The following is a 26,227-nucleotide window of genomic DNA, read 5'->3' on the forward strand; positions in this document are numbered from 1 at the left end:
CTAATTCAGACTGTAGTGAATCAATCTCCACTTTCAAATTAGATCTATTTTCTTGCTGCCATCTGAAAATCTTATGCTGACAACGCTTTTTTTTAGCTAGGATATACATGGCTAAACTATCAATCTGTTCGTGCAAAACCACTATAACAATATGCCTTAATTCATTATTAGAACACCATCTTTTTTGGAATTTGAATCACTGTTTAGATCTCTCAGTTCTCGGATTAAAGTCTAAGAGAAGAGGGTAATGATCCGACCCTGATTCTGACAGTCTAAGAACTAATGCATTAGGATAAAGTTACTGCCAATCAACTCCTACCAGAAATCGGTCCAGTCTCTCCTCCTATATCAACTCATCACCATACCACCTATTCGACCAAGTGAATGGTCTTCTGACCATACCAATATCAATCAGGAAATTATTGTTAATAAAACTATTAAAAGTTTTAATAGAAGAAGGAGATTTAACACCCCCACCTACTTTCTCCAATTGATTAGAAATTGCATTAAAATCACCCATTAACACAACCTTACCATGAACTGTTGTGTGACTGAATTTAATTCAGCAAACTGAGCCATTCTATGTTGATTATTTGAACTGAGATAAACACCTAGAATACCATAGGGATCATTAGAATTAGCTGTCAAAATTGATGCCGTAATGAAGAATTTACATGCTGTAAAATCTGGACAGTGTCATCCCTCCATGCCATTGCCAAATCCCCAGATAATCCATCTGGATCTACAATAAACCATTCCTTGAAACCACAAGATCTTAGTTTTCCTTCAACTTGTTGAGATTGATTTTTTTTACAAATAAAACCAACCTCGGAGGAGTAGGATTTACAAATCCCTTTAAGATTGTGGATTGTCAGGAGTCTCCCCAAATTCTGACAATTCTACTAGAGCAGTTTCATATTCTGTTGGGTGCCACTTGAAGGCTGACACCCTCCACCATCATAGCATCAGGGACAATATCATTATGACAAATTTTCTTTAAAATATCTTCAGTTACGTTACCTCCACTCCTCCGTTTGAAATCTATCATGGACTTTCTGGCAAGTTGTCTCAGGTTTGATTTTTTATTCTCCTTTCCAAACTTGGACATGACATTGTTATTGTGGTGGACATTATTCAGGGGATAGGATATCTCCAATAAAGCATTAGAAGAATAATTAGTATCAGTAGTTGTACCAATGTTATCTGATTCACCCTCATTTTTAGCTCTAGAACCCGAATTGGCAGCAATTTTTTCATTATTTTTTTTATCATCTTGTATACTCAATTTTGAGAAACTATTAAAAAGTCAAGCAGGTGGAGATTTTTTCTTCGGTTGAGCTGGAACAGAATCATCCTGAGGCTGATTAGGATTGAAGAAAGCTCTCTTTTCAGTTAAATGCCTTCTGACCCGATCTGCCTTAAGTTATTCACCAACTCTATCTTTCTTGATATTATTTTGGGCAGAATCATCAATAAAAGATTGGTGGTTCTTAGGTTCATGCCCCAATTTCGTATAATAAGTACAGAACACTCCTATATGTTCATAGCGAACTCCAATTTTCAACATTTTCTTATTAGGATCAAGCAATTTCAGTGTATCCCTTACTCTTTTATCACCGTTCAGTTCCACTTACAGAGTGAATAATTGATGATTTCGGAGAGAGAAAGAAATATATGAGATGAGTGAATTAGAAGAGAAAACCAGCGTAGGAATGAATTAGAAGGGAAAACAAAAATTAGAAAACCAAGTGGGAGTGAAATAGAAACAGAAAAAAATTAGGAGAAGAAAGTAAAAGGAGATGGAAAAAAAAATTGACGAAGCAAGGGCTAAGAGAAACGAAACCATAGAGGCGGCATAGTAAAATTCTGACAAAGCGTGAAAAAAACCCAAAGGGTCGCTGATCAAACTCTCTTTTGATTTCGATGGGAGTTAATGACATATATAATATCAAAATAAGATGTATGTAAATAGATTATATAATATAAGATGTATTATAGAAATATATTGATAGAAAATATATTTTGAAGTATAAAAATTGTGTATAATTTTTATTAATGAAATAATACACGATTATTTTTCATATCATATAATTCATCGATAATAAAATATGTTAAATATTTCAACAATCTTCTTCTCAATATAAATCAAAAGACAGTTTTAACAATAAATTAATTTTCTATTTTTGTTTCTGAGTTTATTATTCATCACGATATATTTATAATTAAAAAAGATCTCTCAATTGTAGCAATTGAAATATAAATATTTAATACCAAGCGAATCAAACGATCAATCAATCAAATGATACGTTAAAAACTTTTTTTATCTTCGTTAATCCTTGATATAACTCATAAATTGTGTACACATTATTTAATTCAACATGATTAAAAACATCAAATTTTATAATATTAAATGCGAACATTTTTTTTTGGTCACTTAATTCAATTGGATAAAATTATTCTATTATTTCACTTATTTTTTATATATTAAATATTATTAATATTTATATAATAATTATACTAAAATAAATACTAAATATATTTTTTTAAAAAATAAAATTATATAATAGATAATAATTTATATACTTAATAATTTTTTTTTTAAATTTGGAGGCCAAGGCTTTCACTTGCACCCATACGTCCGTCCATGCTAAGAATGCCCTCTAATAAAAACGGGTAAAGGGACAACAAAGTAAAAAAAAAAAAAACTATCGCTCTTCTTGATAATTAAAAGAATAAATGGCTCAAGATTTGGAGTGATAAACGGACCAAAATCTGCTGAATTGGCTTTTGTAATCTACCAAAAAAAGTGAATTAAGCTAAAAATTTAAAACCACAAAACTTAAAAAGCTCACCTAACCCATATTGTCTAATCTGTGGGCTTTGGTGGGTGAGTTTTTTCGACGGGCCAATAGCTGTTTTTTTGTCAATGCATTTTTTTTTACAAATTTCTATCATGTTATTGATCTACAAGAAAATGAGTATGATAATTGACGATGTTTTATGTTATATTTTAGATTATATTTTATGTTTGATTGATATAAATTTGAAGATGTTTAATTATATCTTTTAGACAATGTTTGTTTTGTTTTGGACTTTGGACAATGTTAGTTTTATTATTTTATTTCAAAAAACTTGGTTTATGATTATATTTATTACATATTTATAATTATAAAGACTTTAATGTTTATGAATTTAGAAATTATAAATTTATTGAAATGGTTGTGAATTATATATATTTTTTAATATTTAATAATTTATAAAAAAAAAGATTTGACAGGCTTGCCCGCTAACCTGATCAAGCCAAGGTAGTGTGTCGTTAATAAAAAATGGGTCAAGGACTAACGTAATACTTTTTAGTTTTTACCAATTTCAGATTTATAATTAGTGCAATTAAAATTTCAGGGACGATTTGAGTGCAACACACTAGTCGACTACTTTTGGATTTAACTCTTTAAGGGTGCGTTTGTTTTAAGGTTTTAGGACAAAGACTGGGAGAGTGAAACTCAATATTATGTTTGTTAGTATAGAGACTGGAATTAAAATTTTAGTCTTTGTCCCCAAAATTTTAGTATTTCAGTACTTTTAAAAGATGAAGACACAGAAAACTGAATTTTTTAAGAACGAAGACTAAAACTTTAATAATATTTTATATCTAAAATACTCTCTTCTAATTAATTAATTCAAACTTTATCTTTTATGCAAATCAAATTAGGACTTCATTTTTAGGAGCCTCACTCTTTCAACTTTTCATTCCTTCTTCCAAGACCAAGTTGAGTCCAGGAAGCATTTGTCTCAACTTTTGAGAAGTTACATTCAGCTTTGCATTGAAGTTGATATTATCATTGTTGAACAACCCATTATCGTGCGGATTAAACAGAGAGTTATGGATGCTGTAAAACAACCCATTGAAGGCGATGGTGGCGACGTAGACTTAGAGGCGCACAAACGACAACAACGACACGACTCTTGGGAGATATTTGGCAGTGCAATGGTGAAATGTTAGAGACTTATAAACGCGCCGTTGTCGTTCAGAATCTTTGGCGGTGCTACTCGCGGCGGAAAACACTAGAAGATTCCTTCTCTTTTCGGTTAAAATTTTAGGGAGTAGGAGAAATGGACTAGATTCTGTTAGACTTGCATTTGATTGATGAAAAAATAAAATTGGATTTGGATTAAGATAGCATTTTAAATTTAAGAGTATTTTTATAATTTCAAACATTTCAATTTCTAATTTTATTTCAAACCAAATAACATATTAAGACATAATTCATTCTTATACATTTTTACTCTAAACACGATACTAAGATTTATTTCAATTTTTATCTCTCAATCTCAGTTTTTAAATTTCAATTTCTCTACCAAACCTTATCTAAAAAACACCAACTCTCTTTCTCTCGTGGTCAGCGAACAGTGATGATTTGCTGTTTTCAGTCAGACTACCGGTGGAGAAGGCTTATAATTTTAATTCCGTACGTGGACCACATTGAAATTTTGGGGCATTGGGACTTGGGAGTTGCCCCTTGCCACCGGCTACCAAGAAATGTTTTACTATAGCCAAGCTGTAAAACAAAATGTGATCATGTGATGTTATGGCTCCCAATATTCCATCATTTTTGTTCACACTAAATTCAATACACGTTAAAATTGTGTCAATGTTATTATACACTATGTTCCGCATATGGTGTATTGCTAGTCTTTTGTGTTGATTTTGTAAATTGTAAAAGAAAAAGTGTATGGAACGATATTAATTCAACCAACCAACTAATTAAAATAAAAATAATTATTTAAATCAGTCTCTCAAAATTTTAAAATATATAAATTTATTCTTTTAAATTTTAAAATACATAAAATAATTATTAACGTTTATTTTTATTAGACAATACTATTTTTTTATTAGTTACTAATGATAATTGTTGATATAAAATATTAGCTTGTATGGTCATTAAATGTCCACGTATACAATCTGAACAAATCAGTTCCAACAATAAAGTACAAAACAGTTTTTAAAGAGTTTAAAAAATTTTAAAATAATCCTTAAAATTTTTTAAAAAATCTAAAATAATTCTTTCAAATTATTTGTATATAATTATTTTTAAATTGATAAATTTTAATTTCTAAAATTTTAATCTATTTATATCTAATTTAATTATTCATATATACAAATAAATGTATCCTAAATTTTAATGAACTCATATTCATTTTTTATCATACAAAATATAAGTATTATATTCTATGATATTTTTTAACGATGAAGAGAATGAACTAATAAAGAATTTTCATTTAATATACAAATTTTCACATAAACAATCTCGATCCTCTTCATCCAGTCTCCTGCCGCAACCATTGACGCATTCAACAACTCCACCACACTACTTTAGAACTCTAGATTGCTCATCAAGCCACACCGGAACGATGCCGTTGCCGCAACCTCCATACATCCCTCTCCATCATTGTCGCATCTGCTACTCTATCCTGTCTGCATCCTCAGTTTCACCACCGGTCCGAATCTTTAACTGGATGTTCTCTTTCAATAATTTTAAATGTTTCTTTTTATTAGGTTTTGAATTTTCTTTTTGTTAGGTTTTTAGATATCATTATATCAATATTTGTTTTCAATTATTTTGGATTTATTTTTGTTAAGTCTTACGTATTCTTTTGGATAATTTTGAATGTTTTTTTTTATTAAATTTTGAATGTTTCTTTTTATTTGGTTTTAGATATTTTTTTTAATGATTTTGGAAGTTTCTTTTGTTAAATTTTAAAAGTTCTTTTCCAATGATTTTGGATTTTTCTTTTCCACTAAACATCCACAAGAAGAATAGACATTATTCCACCGTTGATGCTCATGCCGTCGCGAGCTTTGCCGCAAACAAACAAACGGACCGTCGATGCGTACAACGATGAACAACTCCTGGCAGGGAAAGATGCTGCTGGGGAGTAATGATTCACGCGAGGCTCATGGTCATTGCAGTTGCAAACAGAAGGAGAGACGGCGGTAGGGAAGCGCACAATGCTGAAGACTGAAGAGTGATGATCAATGGATGAACACAACAGAGAGGAGGAGTGGCATGTAAATAGGCATAATTGAAAGGCAAATAAGCGTTTTATTAAATAAATCAGCGTTTTGTTATAAATTTGGATGGTTTATTAAAAAGCTGGCAAGAGAGAATGTTGGTTAATTCCAGACATTTTAAAAAAAAAAATTATTCAAAATTTTACCTTGCAACAGAAATGATTAATCAAATGAAATCGGTTTCACTTTAGAAAAACGATTTTGTTTTAGTGGAGAACCAATTAAATTTTCTCATCTTATATGAATTTAATCGAAACTATATTAATGCATATAATTTCACAAATGTTGATGTCGCATAATACATATTTAAATACAAAATATACATATATATATATATATATATATATATATATATATATATATACTAGTAAATGATTTGGTGACGGTTCTTTTGTGTGTAAGTAACATTTTTGAAGATCATGGGTTGTCATCGAAGTATAAAGAACCCTAAATACAAGCAAGAGGTTCGTGAATAATACATCTAAACTAACAACATTCTGGGGAAAAGAAATACTTAAAGTGAGTGGTTATTGGAAACAGAATTCCTTTTTTTAAGTGCCGAAAAGAAGACTGGTTGAAATTAACCGAATGCATCAATGCAAGCAACAGAAAGCAGTAAGAAAGAATCCCAATTCATTGTGTGTGTTCCAAATTCTTCGCCTCCAAAACCGCCCTCTCACATACATACATACATTATATTTTGGCTCCAAGCTTAGGCACCTACTCCATCCAATCAACTATTTGAATTTCATACCATATTGTATATTGTATATATTTGTTAGCCGTGATTAAATATTAACCTATCTTAGTTACACGAAATTAAAGCAGTGCGTGCTTTGTTGTCGCATTCTATTTTAATAGTAATAACAATATAAAGTTAATTTGTTGCAACATTTTAGGTGTGCCTTAATATCATTCTCCCCTGCCTCTGCAGGGGGCGATCACCATCCCATCTGTGTCTTGGAAACTAATCGATAATGGAAGGAAATCTTGAGGCAAAGGACGGTGGTGGCACTCCGCGTCGAAAGAGGGTGCTTTCCATTAAGGGGGCCCTCTCAAGAATTAAGAGGAAGAAGCTTGGAGGCTCCACCAGATCCCTTAGCAGCCTCAGCCAATCTCCTTTTGATGGTGACGGTACCCTCAAGATTCCATCCAGAAGCAACAACACAGACTTCTTCGCCGACGACTCCTCCTATTCGCCGTCTCCGTCCAGCAGCAGCCGCTATTCTTCCAACCAGGCGCTGAACGAGATGGTGCAGGGCGACGACGACGGCGAGATCAAGCAGGACAATGTGGTTGCTGTTTCTCTTGAGGATGGTGATTCGATGATTGATGCTAAGGCTGACGAGTTCATTGCTCAATTCTACAGGCAGATGAGGTTGCAGCGCATGGATCACATGGATCCTCTCTACAGGGAGCGCAGCCACAGATCCTTGGGATGGTGATCCATCTTCAATCAAACAACACAAACAAACATGCTTCTTCTTCATTATTATTATTATTATTCTGTTTCGGTTATACACTACAATTCCCTTTCACATGTATAAGATTTAATGATTTAGTTTCACTTTTTTTTCTTATTTATGTTATTGGGGAAATTCAAGTTTCATTTGGATATATTAGCAAAGCTAGCGGCGTGTTTGTTTGTGTGTGTGAAGATGAAATGGAGAGACAAGCATGCATACCATGGACCTATTTGTAATATTAGGGCGGAGAAGAAACAAATGAATCAAAATTATTGTGTTATTTATTTGTTTCCTTACTGTGAAGGAAATGCCATGGGTAAGTATTATTTACCATCATCTTGTGCTGTTCCTTTCTGGGCCAGTTTTCAAAATAACTAGATTAATGTCCATTCTTAGAAGAAGGAACAATGCCCCAACCCAGAGAGAGGAACTGTGTACACTAACATAATGTGTTTGGACACATAAGATTAAGAACAAAGAAATCCTGTTTTTTTTTTTTTTCAAGGATCAAACAAATTTAAACGCAGCCGTAAAGAAATAATTTATTAAAGCCGGTATATCAACCTCTATAATAAAATCCTTAAGAATGCGTCGAATTGTTGGTGTAACATTGTCTCTATTCTTGATCATTTGAAAAAAGATTTTTCATGTTGTATAAGTTCTCTTAATCAATCAATTTGGCATGATCTTTTGAGAATATTTGTATTAATTCTGTCTAACAGATAATTTGGTCACTTTTTTTTATCTCGTGACATCAAAAATTTAATTCTTGTCTTCTTGATATTGGGCTCAATCTGATTGATGGTGGGTCTCACATTTTTAAAAAGTTTATTCTACTAAAGATGGTTATAATTGGTTCTTGCAAAAGAACTTTTATTGGGATAATAATGTTAATTGAAATTGGTTGTAGCGTTTTAAACTCTCAAAAAAATATCAAAGTTTTTGTTTGGCTTTGTATCCTGGAAGCCTTGCCCACAGCATCAAAGTTTTTGTCAGATTATAAGATTGCTTTTAATGTCAAAAGACTTGCGCACGACCTTCACAAGTCCAGAAATCTTCAGACTCAGAGCACTGATCTTGTTTGGGTTGCTCCTCCTCCTATAAACATGGTCAGAGCACTGATCTTTCAGGATCATAATCTCGCCGGTTTCAATTGTGTGCTTCGAACGGAGAATGGCTCTTGGATAAAAGCTTGCTCTGACTCTCTTTCAATTTAGAGCATTTTCCGGAGGAGTGAACTATTTGCCATTTGGAGGGGCTTGTTCCTGTTTGGGAGGGTGAATGCAAGTCAATCATTATTGAAATTGAGGCTGATTAATTTAAATATGGAAAGCATTATGGTGTAAACCCTGAAAATGGAATAACTGTGTGTATAACACAAAGATGGACGTGTCAGATGGAGGAACAACACGCAGGGGGCGTGTTGTGTGAACCACGTGGGGGGCGTGGAGGCTACGTGGGTTGATCTGGTTGGGCCAACATGGCAGCACGCGGGGGGCGTGCTTAGTCAGCACGCAGGGGGCGTGCTGACGTGGCAATCACGGGTTGGATCATAATTGGAAACACGCAGGGGGCGTGCTGATCAATGGTTGGCGGGGGAGCACGTGGGGGGCGTGGTGACGTGGCGAACAGGCATTGGTCCACGCATGCAACACGTGGGGGGCGTGCTGAGTCAGCACGTGGTCACGTGTTAAGTTCACCTCTCTATATAAGGCAGAGCGCGGTGGGAGTTTGCATAGTGAAGAAGATTTGAGTGTGTTTTGAGTGTTCTTTGAGGATATTGTTAGTGTAATGGAGGGAACCGCAAATTTGGTGGTGTATCGCAATGGTGAGATAATACATAATACTCATGAGGGAGTGAGGTTTGTGTCCCAGAATCCATTTTCGTTTGTGGTTCCATGCACGATGACGTTAATGGAGCTGCAGAACGGCCTCTGTCAAAGCATGGAGAACGGTACATTAATGAGAGTGAGCAGAATTCTGTATCGAAATCCGATTGTAGTTTTTGGTGGTCTAATACAGTTTGATGTCCTGCCGATTTCTGATTAAGCGAGTATGGAGAATATGTTTCAAATTCATCGGCAGACTCAGATGCGACACCCACAGATTGAGTTGTACGTTGAGTTTGAAACTGTGGAGGTTCAACATGATATAGACATACATGACGATAGAGCTGCAGTGGACGAAGGAATGAATAGTGACAGCGAAGAGGAGTTCGAAGCCACTTATGAGGCCGGCGACGAAGATGAGGATGGTGACGTGGGAGTTGAGGCAGCAGCAGAGAATGTAGTGGTTCATCCGTCTAGCAGTCAACCGATGGACGTTCCACCTTTTATGTGTGAGTTGGATCTCGAGGCCATGCATGCCCCCGAGTTTTCGGAAAATGCAAACATAGGTACGTGTTGACTAAATAATAAGTTTTTGTTAGTTTAGACATTGCCTTTAGCAATAAATGATGATTTTGACTTTCTGTAGGCATTGCTGATCCTGAGGACGGAGAGTTCCGGATTGGAATGGAATACAGTAGTAGAAAGTCGGTCGTCGCAGCAATTAGAAATTTCACTATATCTAAAGGAGTTGACTATGAGGTCTATGAGTCTGAGCCACAGACGTTCTATGCAAAATGCAAGATGTACGGGCATGGATGTGACTGGCTTATCCGAGCTAGCTTGATACGGAAAAAAGGTTGTTGGGAGATACGAAGATACAATGGTAGGCACACGTGCACGATCGGAACGATTTCACAAGATCATTCCAAGCTGGACTCAGATACAGTTGCTGATGCTATAAGGCCATTGGTCGAGACGGACCCGTCCATCAAGGTGAAATTTATAATTGCGGAAGTCCAGTCAAGGTTCAACTATACCATTAGTTACCGAAAGGCTTGGTTGGCAAAGCAGAAGTCCATAGCCAATGTTTTCGGTGGTTGGGAGGATTCTTACCAAGCCTTGCCATGGTGGCTCTCAGTCATGGTGCAGAAGATGCCTGGTTCAGTTGTCCAAATAGAAACACGACCACTGTACAACGGGAATGAGGAGGCGCAAGGTGTAAAAATACTTCATCGTGTATTTTGGAGTTTCAATCCATGCATTAGGGCATTCAGGCATTGCAAGCCCCTAGTTCAGGTTGACGGCACACACCTATACGGAAAATACAAAGGTACACTTCTAGTTGCTGTTGCACAAGATGGGAACCAGAACATTGTGCCTATCGCCTTTGCCTTGGTGGAAGGGGAGACAGCTGATGCGTGGCACTTCTTTCTCAGGAATCTGCGAATGTATGTTGTTAGAAAAGACGGCGTGGGTATGATCTCAGACCGACATGAGTCAATAAGGGCAGCAGTAAATCGTTCCGGTGGCGACTGGCAACCTCCAAGAGCATGGTGGATGTTTTGTATAAGACACATCGGCAGTAACTTCTTAAGGGCATTCAAAGTCCCTCACTTGCAGAAGTTTGTTGTCAACATAGGGTATTCAAGAACGGTGGAGGAGTACAATATCAACTATAAGAGGTTGGAAGAGCGAGGCGAGGCATATGCTAGGTGGTGCGATGCCATTGGACTAAGACATTGGGTATTGGCATTCGACGAGGGACATCGATGGGGGCATATGACAACGAACCTTGTGGAGTGCATTAACTCAGTGTTGAAGGGTGCCCGTAATCTACCTGTGTTGGCGCTAGTCCGAGCAACATATTATAGGTTAAATGAACTTTTTACGCGGAAGAGTGCCGAGACTCACGAACGCAAGCGTGCCGGATATATGTACTCCGCATTTGCGCAACAGCGGATAGAAGCAAGTATGCATCAGGCTGGGAATATATTTGTGCACCGCTTTGATAGACGAAATGAGGTGTTTGAGGTGCGCGAAATGACTACTGGAAAGGTTCTAGTTGTTGATCTTGCGCGACGGACGTGTGACTGTGGGCACTTTCAGGTTGAAAGAATACCATGTCGCCATGTTATTGCTTGCTGTGCTAACCAGCGTCTCGATTGGCAGTTGTATGTGCATGATGTGTACAAGATGACAGAGGTTCGTAAAGTATATAAGTTTGAGTTCACACCATTAGGTGATCCCGATACATGGCCTGCTTATGAGGGACCCACATTGGTCGCTAATCCCGCGCAGAGGCGAACGTCTAAAGGCAGGCCCAAACTGACCCGATACTTGAATGAAATGGACTCACGCGACATGCGAGGTCCTCGGATATGCCGTCTCTGTGGTGCTCAGGGTCATAGTCGGAGTAGGTGTCCTCATCGTGCTGGACCGAGTGGTGCTGCTTCGTAGTTTAATATTGTCATGTTCGTATTTTCTAATTTATATTTTATTAGTCGATGCTTTTGAAATTAGACGTGTTTGTATTTTTCAATTGAAGTCTATACATTGATATTAAAATGGTACCTTAACATTGTCATTAACTTATTACATAACTTAATAAACCAAACATTAAACTGATATACAAAACAAACATTAACTGATTACATAACTTAATAAACCAAACACCAAACTGATATACAACACAAACATTAACTGATTACATAACTTAATAAACCAAACATTAAACTGATAGACAAAACAAACATTAACTGATTACATAACTTAATAAACCAAACATTAAACTGATATACAAAACCAAACATAAAACACGATTCACATTAAATTAACAACCAAAGCTCACTTCTTTCTAACGAACCAGTGCAGTCCCTTACGCATAATGCCCGTCCCTAAACGCGATGGAGTATACCTATCAGGTGGATTTCGCTCCGTCCGTAGGTCATATGGGTGACCTCGAACTGAGTCATCCACCACCGGAGCTCCCGAACCGCCTGCCTCTGTAGGAGCGGCTGATGCACCTGTCGGAGCGGCCGACCCGCCTACATCTGTCGGAGCGGCCGACCCACCTGCATCTGTCGGAGCGGATGGGCCGGGGTTGAACATGTCAACAACTGCGTATGCCCGCTGACGCTGGATAAAACCACTATCACATGACGCACTCTCTGACGTGTGGTCAGAAGTACGATCCCGCAAACTATGTCCCATATCTACTGATGCCCTACGTGGATCAGCCAGCACTGACGGTGAAGGGATACCACTAAAATCTGACCAGCCACCCAAACCAGCATCAGTCCAATGCTGTAGTTGCTGATCTCCGGGTCCGTCGCCAGAGAAGTCAAACCAATCATGACCGGCAGGGATGGTAAGTATGGGATCATGAGGTTGAGAGGGGTGGCTGTGCTCGGACTGCTGAGCGTGGTGGCTGTGCTCGGACTGCTGAGAGTGGTGGCTGTGCCGAGACTGCTGAAAGTGGTGGCTGCCCTGAGTGTGATGGCTACCATGACTGTAGGCCGGTGGCTGTGGTATATAATAAGGAAACGGCTCAAACACTGCATGCTGAGGTGGCTGTGCTGCATGTGGCTGTGGGGCAGGTGGCTGTGGTATATAATAAGGAAATGGCTCAAACGCTGCATGCTGAGGTGGCTGAGGGGGATGTGGCTGTGGATGATGAGGAACGTACCCTGTCAATCTCAAGAGATGTCCGTAGGAGCGCATGTACCAATCCCGGTACTCAACCGTCGATAAAAAATCCCATGTCGGAAGGGGGTGCAGGTCTCGCAGTTGGCTGTGTCGCCTGTTGGCCCACTCCACTATCCATGGCCCGTGCAAAACTGTCCAGTCATGAAGCTGCACGCCGCGCAGAACCATGCAATGCTGGTCAACTGGAATATCCCTAGGTACCCTCGGAGGAGGTTGTACATATCCAAACTGACGCATCACTCGGTCCGCAGGGTGCCACTCGACACACTCGAAGGACAACAACGGAGCAACGATGTCACACACCTCAAGATGAAGATGCAATTCGTCGGGGATGATCAACCCATCATAGGGCCGCCACTCAAACTGCCACAGTATTATTGGTATATTAGAACCCTAACAATAATGGTTGAAGAGACGAATCAGAAGAAACATAACTATTTACCTCCTGCATATAGTCTATATCATGCCTGAATGTCTCTACGGTCTTCGATGTCCACGCTGTGGTCCGTTCCGAATGACTCCATCTGAAACATTGTTAGTTGAAATAAATTAAATAACTCGTAATATGTCAAACATACATCATCAAAATAACACATAACTAACATAACACTTATTACCTCCTGGCAACTGGTATCTCGGCCGGTGGAAGCGTTTGTCTCGGTACGGGAGCAAGACACGGCATTCGCTCCCATGCCCAAACAAACAACAAATTCAGAGGGCCATCCATCTCCTTTGTATCATATCGTGATGCACAGCATAGTGCTCTGTAAAGATGTGCCAGACATGCTGACCCCCAACTATAAGTATGGATCCGCTCGAAATCACGAAGCAATGGTAGATATTTCGCATGGGCATATGCGGTCGACTTGTCCGTGAATAGAGTCGACCCTAACAAACAGAAGATCTGACATCTCACATATCGCCTGATGGACTCCTCAGTGTCCAACAGCTCGGCATCTCTAATACGTCGAACCCAACCCAGCTTTATATAGGACTTCGCATTTTGACTGACTGATGGCACACGACCGAATATCGCTATGCCCTGACTTTGAACGAACTCGTTACTGCTATCTGTCCATCCACTGACAGGCTCTCCATCAATGGGTAAGCCGAATATATTAGCGACATCCTCTAATGTCACTGTAACCTCACCGATCGGCAATACAAAGGTGTGGGTCTCAGGCCTCCACCTTTCAACCAGAGCAGCTAACATGGGATGAAATCCTCTTATGACTCCAATTTTAGATACGTGGTAAAATCCCGTGACGCATAAGTGGTTCTCTACCAACGGATTCCACGTCTGTGGCGGATCCAGTTTACGCACCAACAAATTCCTGTTAAGCTGCATCAACAAAAATATCTGTTACATTAATTAAATAATAATCCTTATAAATATATTAATAAACATTCACATATTTATTAAAATATTCAACATAGCTTATCTATTTATTTATTTATTTATTAAAAAATTAAATTCTTTATTCACTTATCCTATAAAATATTTAATCCTTACCGACAATTTTTTTTTTATTGCTATAATATTTAATAATAACATCACGTATTATTATTATTATTATTTATTTTTCAAATTATTATTTCTTCAATTTTTTAATAACAACGTATGTTTTATACAATTTACACATTTAATTTATTATAATATTTATTTATTACTATACGCAATATATTATGTTTAAAACGTAAAAAAAAATTATTTATTCCTGAATATATTTCCTAATAACAATATTAAAAAAATAATATTATTATTATTATTAACGTTTATTTTATAAAAATATTATTAAAATATTTATAAAATACACAAATTAATATTCTCATTACAATTTATATATACATAAAACAAACATAAATACATAAAAAAAAAATTAAATACAAAAAATAATTAAAACTTGCTAACTTACGTAAATAGGATGATCCAAATAGTTGATAATATGTTCTTCGGGCGCCAAGTAATTACGCACCATTTTTTTTTATTATATCCCTTAAACTAAAAAAATTATTTTTTGCACTACAGTCACTCACTACTACTACTCACTAGTCACTCACTACTACTACTCACTACTCTTACACCGAGTCATTTTTTTCAACTCCAACTCACTACACTGAAGAAACCCCAAAGCTAACTTGCTTCTCTTCTCTCATTTCATTCCTTCAGCATTCATCGGTTTATATAGAAGAAGGAGAAGAGTTTGCTGGTTCCGGAGAGGGGGGGGGGCTGTCCCCTGCATGCAGGCAGCCTGCAACACGCCCCCTGCGTGGTGGAGCAGTGCCTTGGGACTCGGCGAGAATCTCTGCTGCGCTGCACGGTTCACCAGGCACCACGCCCCTGCGTGGTGAGTCAGCACGCCCATGGCGTGTTGATGGAGCTGCGCCACGTCGCAGGCACTACGCCCCCCGCGTGTTGCCACGTCTCTCCACCCCCCCCCCCCCCCCCCCCCCGTGTTGACCCTGCACCCATATTCCGGCAATACTCCTCTTTCCTCAATATTCAGCCAATACACCACTCTAACATCCATAAGAAAAATAATTTCTGTGAAATTGACTCCATGAATGTTTTTTTTTTTGTTGGTTCAATTTGATTTTCAGCAGCCACTTCGCTCTCACGGCGACTTAATAATAAAGATCAGAAAACTATTAAGACTTAATTGGAAAGTTTAATTCAATCTTGTTAAAAGAAAGGCTAATGTTGTAGCTGATCTGTTAACAAAGAAACAAATATGGAATGAAATATAAAAGAAAGGCTAATGTTGTCTTATTACTAAATTTTTCTTATTTTTGAGACTTAGTTTTCTGTTCTAACTTTTTCTTAAACACCAAAAGAAAAAAAAACTAGTGGTATAAAATTATAAAGATCAACACAAATGTTAAGTGAGCAAACTTAATTAGTAACTAAATTCAACTAACTTACACAGAGTTAAGCCCCAAAATGGTCTCTGAGATTGGCGTTTTGCACTGAAATCGTCATTGAGATTCCAATTGCACCAATTACGTCCCTGAGATTGAAAAAAATGCACCATAGTAGTCTCTGACCCATTTTTCATTAACGACGTGATGACATGGCATGATGACGTGGACTGTAAGTGACACGTGTCACTTCATGATTTGGCCACGTGTAATGGTAAGATGATGTGGTGACCAGTGATACGTGGTATGCTGATGTGGATGGTTGTGCCACGTGTCACAATGTTATTTGACCACGTGTCCAGTTGTGCCACGTGTCGCAACAGTATTCGTCCACGTGTCATCCATCATGTCATCGTTGTATATGCACCAAATTAGTCCCTCACTTTGCATTAAGTGACTCATTTTAGTCCCTGAAATTGAATGTCGTGCACCAAACTAGTCCCTTCACCAATTTTTTCTCATTTTTTTAAATTTAAAATTTTAATATCTTGGATAAACTAATTTCAATTCTATTTTTTCATATATCGTTTAAATACAAGTGCTTTTATAAAAAATTTTAAGATTTTAGTTTTAATTATATAACTTTTTTTAATAATTTAATATTGGTAAATTTTGTAATATATAAGGATGTTATTATAAAAAAATAATTATATGATTGATTAGACACATTTTTTTCATAAAAAAAAACATGTGTTTTTAACAAGAAATTAATAATTAAATAAATATTTTTTCTTATGAAATATACGTTTTCGTTATGTATAAATGAGCTAGATTGAAGGCACTTCAACCACCCTCACTACCACTTTTGATCTCTGCAGTCTAGACGAAAGAGGTCGGAGATGATAATGAGGAAAGCTTGAAATGCGTTCACGTCAACTCCAAGACAGCAGCTATTAGAGGTATCCGCAAGAAAAAAAAATATTTTATAAAAGTACTGAAAAAGGTTGAAGATGGTAGTGAAGGTGCTTGAAAAGCCTTCACGTTAACTCCAAGTCGGCGAATAGGGTATTCGCAAGAGAAAAAATATTTTATAAAAACACTTTTATTTGAAGAACGTGTGAAAAAATAGAATTGAAATTAATGCATTCAAAAATATTGAGAATTTTGAATTTATAGAAAAAAATAAGAAAAAATTGATGAAGGGACTAGTTTGGTGCACGACATTCAATTTCAGGGACTAAAATGAGTCACTTAATACAAAGTGAGGGACTAATTTGGTGCATATACAACGATGGCATAATGGATGACACGTGGACGAATACTGTTGCGACACGTGGCACAATCGGACACGTGGCCAAATAACATTGTGACACGTGGCACAACCATCCACGTCAGCATGCCACGTGTCACTGGTCACCACATCATCCTACCATTACACGTGGTCAAATCATGAAGTGACACGTGTCACTTACAGTCCACGTCATCATACCATGTCATCACGTCGTTAATGGAAAATGAGTAAGGGACTACTATAGTGCATTTTTTTCAATCTCAGGGACGTAATTGGTGCAATTGGAATCTCATGGACGATTTAAGTGCAAAACGCCAATCTCAAAGACCATTTTAGGGTTTAACTCAACTTACACATACTGTTTTATGTTTTCATGCCTATTCTAGTGGGACCTTTTTTTTAGAATAATTTCTGTATTTGCTCCATTGTTTATAGAAAGAAAAAAAAGGTTAGACATGCCAATTTTTCGTTTTTATTCAATCCCGTTAGGGAGTCAATAAAGTATTTATACAATGTGTATAATTGACTGTTTATTTGTCTCAATATGAGTTAAAAAATGAACATTCAAGATAAAATACTACTAATTTTTTAAACACAATACACTCATACTATCCAGAATAACCATCCGGGTACTAGAGATAATAAACATCTGATATCCTACTGAATCGAACATCTCTAAACCCCCATTATACACATTGTACAAATACTCAATTAGCTCTCTATACTTCTTCTTTCAACATAAACTGTTTTAGACCTTTTAATTACTCTCATACTTTTATTCTCTTTTCCCAAATCTTGTACGTCTAATCTTGAAATCCTTAATTTTGTTATTCTTTATCTAATTTTTGCCTTTTTTTTCCCCAAACTTTCTCTACACGTCATTATCTTTTTCCAAATTAGAGATCCATAATTTTCTTCACATTTTATCCTAGTTATTCATCATCAATCTTCAAATTCTATCTTTAACAATGGATGCTTGTAATGTAAAATTATTAAATCAATGTCAATTAGTTCCATTATCTCAAATAAACCTATCTTGCAGCTACTTTTTTGAATTAATTAAAATGTAATTCTAGTTTAATTTAGTTAGGACTTGTATTAATAGGTTGAGGGTTTTTTGGGGTTAAAATTCATGTGTTCGATTATGAAAGAATTTTATATTTAGGGGTAATTAATTTATGTATTTGTATTCTGTTTTTCAATGAGATTGATGACCATTGTGTTCAAACGTTAGAATGTCTTTCAATATATTTGAGGAAATAGAAAAAATCTATATATATTATATTGAACAAGTATAATTTGCTACCAAAAATAAAAAATTCAAATAAAAATTAAAAAAAATTGATAATTTAATATCTAATTAATTATAAAAAAATATTTGATAAAATTTATAAGTTTAAAAAATGATTTAAAAATATGAAAAATACTAAATTTTTTTGTCTTTTATGTAAAATTTGATAGGTGCCACCAACTACTGCTTTTTTTTTTTTTGGACAAGTTTTTTTTTTTTGGACAAGTAACTACTGCTTAAGCATGAATGAGTTTGATAGACATTTGTTATTTCACAAGACTCAATTTTTATGCCCAATCCATTTTTTTAGTGGGTTAAACAGGTCAGCGCAACGAATTTCAACCCATTTACTATTTGTGTGTGTTTTCATGCATTTAGACTATAATGTTTTTTTAATGAGAATTTTGAGCGAGTGAGAACTTGAATAAACTTGATTGAACGTTGATACTAAAAAGAAAAAACCTTCATTGTGTAACAAGCCTGTAAATATTAGGATAATCTTATAAGCTCGCCTAACACTACTATATATATACGATTTGATCATCGATCATATTATATTATGCATTAAGTTAAATTTTGCTACTTAAATTATTAATTTCATTAAAGGATGTCATTTGGTGAAGTAATTCGTATAAAAATTATCACTAAATATTTTTACCTTTATTTTAAATCTTTTATTAAATATGAATAAATTATAAAAATATTTTTTTTTAGAAAGAGAAGCCAAAATGTAAAATTCAAGGGGCCAAAATGTAGAAGTTTGTTTTGTTCCAATGTTTCTCAAGTTTAGAGGGCGACTGTCCCTCCCTCTTGTGTAGCTCTCGTCACGATGGTAATTAAAATATTTACAAATATTAGAATAAGTAGTTTAGACACGATAGGAATATGAGAAATTATTATTTTTTATTATTATTTAGTGATTAATTTATTTTTTTTATTTAATAATCTAACAATATATTTTATTTTATATTTTTAAATATTAATAATTAATTAATAATAAAAAATAATAAATTATAATTATCTTCTAATATTTATTTAAGTAGTTTAATAAAAAAAACTACCAACCTTCTCAATTATTCTCTTCAGAAAAATAATACCTTAGTGTGACTTATGAGTTATGAGTAATAAAGGACAGTATTAGTAACTGAGGAATTAGTGTATTTACATCCAAATCCAATTTCTTCTTTGTCATTTTTCCTTTAAAGGAAAGGAAAAATTCTACTCATCGCTCTAATTTCGTGGATGCTTCTTCTCTTCTTTGCCTCTTACAGAAACACAATCAACAACATAGAATTCCCATATGAAATTCATGGGAAAAAAAAAAAAGAAAAATAGTGTAAAACTTGAAAGGCATCATGAATTGATCATGTTATCCCATTGGCAACAATTACAGTTGTTTGGATAAAACGGAACCAATCAAAGACGAATAAAGAAAGAAACATACTCAACATACAACATCCACCTACTGCCACATCAGCAGAAGTTCATCTGACGTGGCATCATGGTGAATGCATGCTAGTAATCACCGGCGATCTGAGAGCACTTCTTCTTGATCCACCGCAGCCCTTTTCGGAGCGTGGCCTTCACCTTCCCTTCCACGCCGTAAACGTTGTACTTGGCTATCCTCTTCTTCCTCTTCGCTTCCGGATCGCCAAACCTCCACGGCCTCTGATGATCACTCGGCTGAGTTGACCCGTTCGTGTAGCTCTGACTTGAACCGTATCTTTTCCCGCTCACAACCTCCACCCTACCGTGACCCGACCCGTACCCGTCCATTGTGGGTCGCTGCCGCTGAGTAAAAGGGGCAAGGAGTTTTTATTTAGGGTTTCTGGAAGTGGAAGTAGTTACTTAAATTTGAAAGGGGTATATTGGGAAGGAAATATATATAAGCGAAGCACGGAAACGTGTCTACGGCGGGAATGTGTATGATCTCTGAAAAGTTGTCTCTGCACTTGGAATCTCGTCTGTTACGTATGTTCCATCATTAAACAAATAAAAAAGTACCTTTAAGGGCAAAAAAAAAAAAAAAACAACTCGAGAGCAATAGTTAAAAGAGTAAAAGACCAATCAATATTCTAACGCCGTGGTAAAGTTAAATGTTAAAACCCATGAATTGTCGATTTTTTTGTTGTTTCAAAATGCGTTGCTTTATATATGGCTTCGGGCTTCAACACGAAGGAACTCTTAATATTTTAAGTTCTCTACGTAAACATGAAGCAACTCAAGGAGTTGTTTCACCTCGGCTAATAACCAATGTGCTGGGATATCAAAGTTAATAGGAGAGAGGGACGCATCTTAAAATTTGTGGAAGAAAAACTGATAGAATTCAACTAAAGAATTAGAGAATAATATAATTAAATAATAAAATTATAATTTTTTAAAATATATAAAAAATAAATAATATTTGTTTCGAAAGTTACCTGAAACGTTGATTTGGGTCTAAGCGTGAGACCCAAACTCCCTTTAGGGCAGCATCCGACTTGTTTTGGTGCCGAAGTGCTGCCGTTCAAGTTTCTCGTAAGGAGGAGGGGATTGGTAAGTTAGCAAGGACTTCAAACAGAATTTTAGTAGAATAGAATGTGAATATAACTGAAGGGATGTTAGTGTATTTATAGAATTTATCTTTTAACGGAGGTAAAGATAGGATTTATTTGTGTGAACTTCTAAGAAAAGATCTTTTTTCGAGTTATCTTTTTTAAAAAGATCTTATATAAAAGTAAAAGTAATTTTATGTTTAGATATCTTATGCAAAAATATATTTTTATCTATTAATTGTGTTTGGGTATAACAATATAAAAATATTTTTTGTTTATTTATTATATAAAAAATATCTTTTTCTAATAAAAAAAAATCTTTTAAAAAAAATGTAAATTACAGTTTCTCAAAAAAAGATATTTTTCTGATTTTTCTAATACTTTTATTTTTACTACTAGAAATTTGTCAAACATACTAAAAAATAAAAAAGATCTTTTTTTTTAATCAAGATAATAACGCCCAAACAAGCACATAGTAGGAGAGATTCGTGGAGATAATTACTTATTTGGATAAGTGAAACTGTTCTTTGTTGCTGTGTCTGACATCTTTAAAGAGGTCGAGTTAACGGCAGAAGGCCACCCTTTTTGGGTGGACCTTTTTGTCCTTGTTGGGCCTGACTCTATATTTTGGGTCAGGGTATGAACAATATTCTTTTACATATTATAAAAAAATTAAAAATATAAGAGAAATCTTACTATTTTTCTATCACATTTTACTCACTAATCTATTATTATCTATCTATTATATATTACTAATTTTACAACCAAAATATGTCATATATGTCATGTTCTCATTGCAATTAAAATTAAATATTTTCCTCTAAAATTAAAGAATTCTCCCATCCTCTTTATTAATTTTAATGTACTACATATCTGTCACAACCCAAAGTGAACCATGACTGGCGCTCAAGAAAATAGTTCCCTAACAAGCCTAATAGATTTGAATGTAAGATAAATAAAAAGGTTACAAATATTTTTGATAAATTTACAAAACTGAATAATTACATATTTTTAATAAAAATAAAATAAATAAATATGGATGGATCCTGTGACATATGAAGCAGATGACGTCTAAGAATTCAACAAAGAATAGATACCCATTGTAGATTCTTGAATAGAAAAACTCACATAATCATACATTTATTCCTAAAAAATATTTTAAAAAAATAATCATAAAAATAATTTTATTTAGAAAATAATAATTTGTATGAATATGTGAATCAATAAGGAAGTTCTCATACAGAAATAAAATCGAACAGTCCACACTTGGGCGGCTCCACCTCTAAGGGTAGCCCTTTCCTCTCGTGTGTTCATACGAAATAACAGATCCAACGTGTGACCTACACGTTAGGCTAGCAATACCCCTGTTAGCTGAGGTCTGAGCCAGATGCATCTAGATTAACGTCATAACCGTCGTTAACTATGATTTTCTAATACGAGCCTCCCAAACCAATTCAAAACATATAATTTCGAATATAATCAATTCTACAGTCTTTCAAACATACGAGGTATCAAATTAAATAAAATCAAATAATACTTTCTCATCTAATCCTTTTCAATCATATTTTTTCAATCTTAAGGTATTTCAAACATATTTTACCATTTTAAAATAAGTGAGTACTAACAAATATTTCAATGCTTTAAAAACAGATATTCAAGTAAAATCAAACATTTTGAAAAAATGCAAAACTTCATCAAAAAAATATATATGGTCTCATTTATAGTTTTGAAAGTATAAACTTCATAAAAACGAATTATTTAATTCTAATAAATCAATTATTCTAATCAATTTAAAATCATTCAAGACAAATACAGTGAGTATAATTCAAAGATCATAATAGTAAAACATATTCACAAATTAGTCCCAAGGGACTGAAGAGACCAAACCGGGAGTTCCAAAATAAAAAGGTGTAGAAGGTTGAAGTAGACTGGAATGAAAGAGCACGAATTTTTGGGTCGGGGCAGTAGAAAGTTGCGGCTACAACAACATAAGCTTCATTCCTACCAATATACACACAAATCAAGGGAGCAATGACAGTATCATCGCTGGCAGCCCTAGTAGCAACAACATGGGGCAACCACAGTAAAAATGGCAGCGAATCCAACAAAAGCAAAGGCAGAAAGGGAATCAAGATAGGATAGAGTCAATAATAGAGCTTTACAGCAAGAGAAGGCAGAACAAGATTAGTCTTACCGAAGAAAATAAGGGGATGGAGCATCAGTCGCTCCGGTGATCCTCACGGCAAGGACAGAACCGGCAAAAGCAAAGCAGAGCTAGGGAAAACTTGCAGAATTTCCGCCAGTGGCTTCCGGCGACGTCAGCGTGGTTCCCGGTGACAAGAGGCACGGTGCCACAGCCTGCAGCAACGGCAGAGGCGTACTAGCTCCCCCTCCTCGCGAGACTCTCTTCTTTCTGACCATTGTGTTTCTCTTTCCTCTGCGAGCTCCTCTCTTTCTCTCTCTCTTCGAAGTCCCGTACCCACAACCGCAACTACAACAACGAAGCTCCCCTTCCAGCGGCAGGGACGGTCTCCAGGGGTGACGGCGAGGACGGTGGGACAGCACCTCCCTCGCGCTTCTTCCTTTCTCCTTCCCTCATTTCCTATTTTGATCTCCTTCTCCCTCTCCCTTCCTCGTCTCTCTTCTTCCTGATCCTCACTCTTTCTGCTTTTCCTGTGTATGCGCGTAGCATGTGAGGTGAGAGTTGAGAGTGTTATTAATTTTGAAATTAGGGTTAGATTTGGAAAAATAATAAGAGCAGTTTGGTAATTTTAATAAAAATAGAAGATAAAATAGTAATTAAAATGAAAATTAATTATTTTAGAATATCCTTTATTTATAAATTCGTTAATTAGTTTTGATTAGATATTCTAATTTTAAAAAAATTAGAGATAATTTAATTAATTTTCTTAGTTCATAAAAGTAAATTTAAATATCTTTAATAAATGATATCTCTAATAAAAATCTCAATTTAGTAAAATAAAACATAACTCATTCATAATTTAAAATTTCTAAAAATAAGAGGTGTTACAATGTCACTTTTTCATTGTAATTGAAATCAAATCTTTCCCTCCAAAATTAAAGAATTATTCCTCTCTACCTACTAATTTTACAACTAAAATGTGTCACATGTCACTCTCTCATTGCAATTAAAATCAAATCTTTCTTTCCAAAATTAAGGAATTTTTCCCTCCTCCTTACTAATTTTAATATGTCACGTGTCACTCTCTCATTGTAATTGAAATTAAATTTTTTTCTCCAAAATTTAAAAATTCTTCCCTCCTCCCTACTAATTTTATAACCAAAATGTGTCACATGTCATTCTCTCATTGCAATTGAAATCAAATCTTTTCCTCCAAAATTAAAAAGTTCTCCCCTCCTCCCTCTTCCTTTCTCTATATCTCTCATTTTTTCTACCACTCTATCTCTTTTATATATCATTATCAATAAATTGAATTAAAATTAAAATTAAAATATTAAAATTGAAATTAAAATATACCTATATTATGTATCATATATTACTATCTCAAATAGGATGCAATTACAGCAGGTAAAATATATAGCAAGTAGACATAGTAATTCAAATAGGCAAACTCAAGTAATGCAAAATTGCAAATTCAAACAAAACAAACATATATGCATATGATGAATGCCTTTCTTATTGGCCATGAGCTCACGTGTCGTTTACTTTTCCAAAGCGCGACACATCCGGTAGCTAACACAGACATTGTCTCTAGGTTGCGCATCCCTAGGAGGTGTTGGAAATAAGGAGTATGACCACAATCCAATCAATCATGTGTCAAATAATTTATTATTATTATTATATTAAAATGTTAATATAATAAAGTCCTTGATTAAATTTAGAGATTTATCATTGTGATAGTGATTATAATATTGAGAGATAAATCTTTTATAATTTAATCTAAATTGTTCTTGGTCATAGGATTATTAAAAAGGACATTAATAATCCAAAAAAGACCAATATATATATATATAATGGTCTTCGATGAAGATTAATAGATCTCATTTATTAAATTATATATATAGATGGTGCATATAGAGATATGACCATTGAACTGACTCACTTTGAGAATTCCTAATGGTTATAATTACCGCATATTTGTCAGTAGGATATTCTCAAGATGAACATAGTAATAGAGTTTCCTTTGACCTGCGACTGTCATAGTAATTAACAATGTATTTATTATACTTTGATTCCGGACACCTAATACCCTAGGGTGCTAGTTGAATGGATATTGAGTATGATTTAAATACTTGTAGAATTAATAATTAGTCAATAAGAAATCCGTCAACTCTCGGTAAATAGTTTGAGCTCTATGATTATAATGACTGAGAGGAATAAAACCTTGGCTAAGGGGATTGAATGAATGAAGAAATGAGTTTCTTAGGTCATTCACAGTTCATTATAATAATGGTAACAAGTTAGAGTTTGACAATTAAACCATACTCTAAAGGTTAACCAAGAGCTGGAAAGATGGAAGGAATTATACTTTGTTCTTCTGAGGTTCTTAGTAAAAATATATTACTTCATACTATCGGGTCGTTGAGGAGTGTTGCTAGACGCCAATCTTGATTAGTAAATTTAGTACGACTAATTTACTACCCGCTTAGTATTGAACCTATGGGGTCACACATTAACGAGTGTTCTAACCTTTGCTATATAGTTATTTAATTATTATTTTGATTTGATCAAATAAATAATTATATTAATTCAAATAGAATATTATTATATTCTTTACTAGCACCAAGAATATAATAATAGTATGATAATTGAGAACATTAAATGAGATTTGAGAATAATTAGTTATTCTATTTCTGAATTTGGATGAGATCTTAACTGATTCTATTTTCAAATTGAGTTATGATATGATTCATAAAATTTGAATGATTCAGATTTGGAATTTCAAGATATGATTTAAATTTGAATTGAGAATCAAATTTAAAATCAGTAACAAATCTCATACTATATATATGTACGTCAAGAGTACAGGAAAGTCACGAGAGAATCAAACAAAAGGGTTTTATTCCTTTACCTCTACGCATATAAATGTGTGTGAGCCTAATTCTTGGAGAAGAATTTTATGGCGTGCAAAGAGTTGCAAGAGGTTTCTCAATTTAGATCAGATTCATTGGTCAAAGAACTGACAACAAAGGTTGG

General features: G+C 35.0%; 2 protein-coding genes across 2 annotated transcripts; both read left to right on the forward strand.

The window, feature by feature from the left end:
• Positions 1-6,971: 6,971 nt before the first annotated feature.
• Positions 6,972-7,782, forward strand: LOC130936777 (uncharacterized). The gene has a single exon (XM_057866930.1). The coding sequence runs from the start codon at positions 7,051-7,053 to the stop codon at positions 7,516-7,518; it is 468 nt and encodes a 155-aa protein (XP_057722913.1). The 5' UTR covers positions 6,972-7,050; the 3' UTR covers positions 7,519-7,782.
• A 1,812-nt stretch (positions 7,783-9,594) lies between these two features.
• LOC130933624 (uncharacterized) lies at positions 9,595-11,825 on the forward strand. Its single transcript, XM_057863246.1, has 2 exons — positions 9,595-9,934; positions 10,015-11,825. The coding sequence occupies exons 1-2, from the start codon at positions 9,595-9,597 to the stop codon at positions 11,823-11,825; spliced, it is 2,151 nt and encodes a 716-aa protein (XP_057719229.1).
• Positions 11,826-26,227: the final 14,402 nt, after the last annotated feature.

This window comes from Arachis stenosperma, chromosome 6 (assembly GCF_014773155.1).
Source record: "Arachis stenosperma cultivar V10309 chromosome 6, arast.V10309.gnm1.PFL2, whole genome shotgun sequence".
NCBI lineage: Eukaryota > Viridiplantae > Streptophyta > Magnoliopsida > Fabales > Fabaceae > Arachis > Arachis stenosperma.

Bases quoted from the DNA above. Each gene is read 5' to 3' on its own strand.
- LOC130936777 (XM_057866930.1), top strand. From the start codon at position 7,051: ATGGAAGGAAATCTTGAGGCAAAGGACGGTGGTGGCACTCCGCGTCGA.
- LOC130933624 (XM_057863246.1), top strand. From the start codon at position 9,595: ATGGAGAATATGTTTCAAATTCATCGGCAGACTCAGATGCGACACCCA. The intron at 9,935-10,014 runs GTACGTGTTGAC...GACTTTCTGTAG, and splicing joins TTCGGAAAATGCAAACATAG to GCATTGCTGATCCTGAGGAC.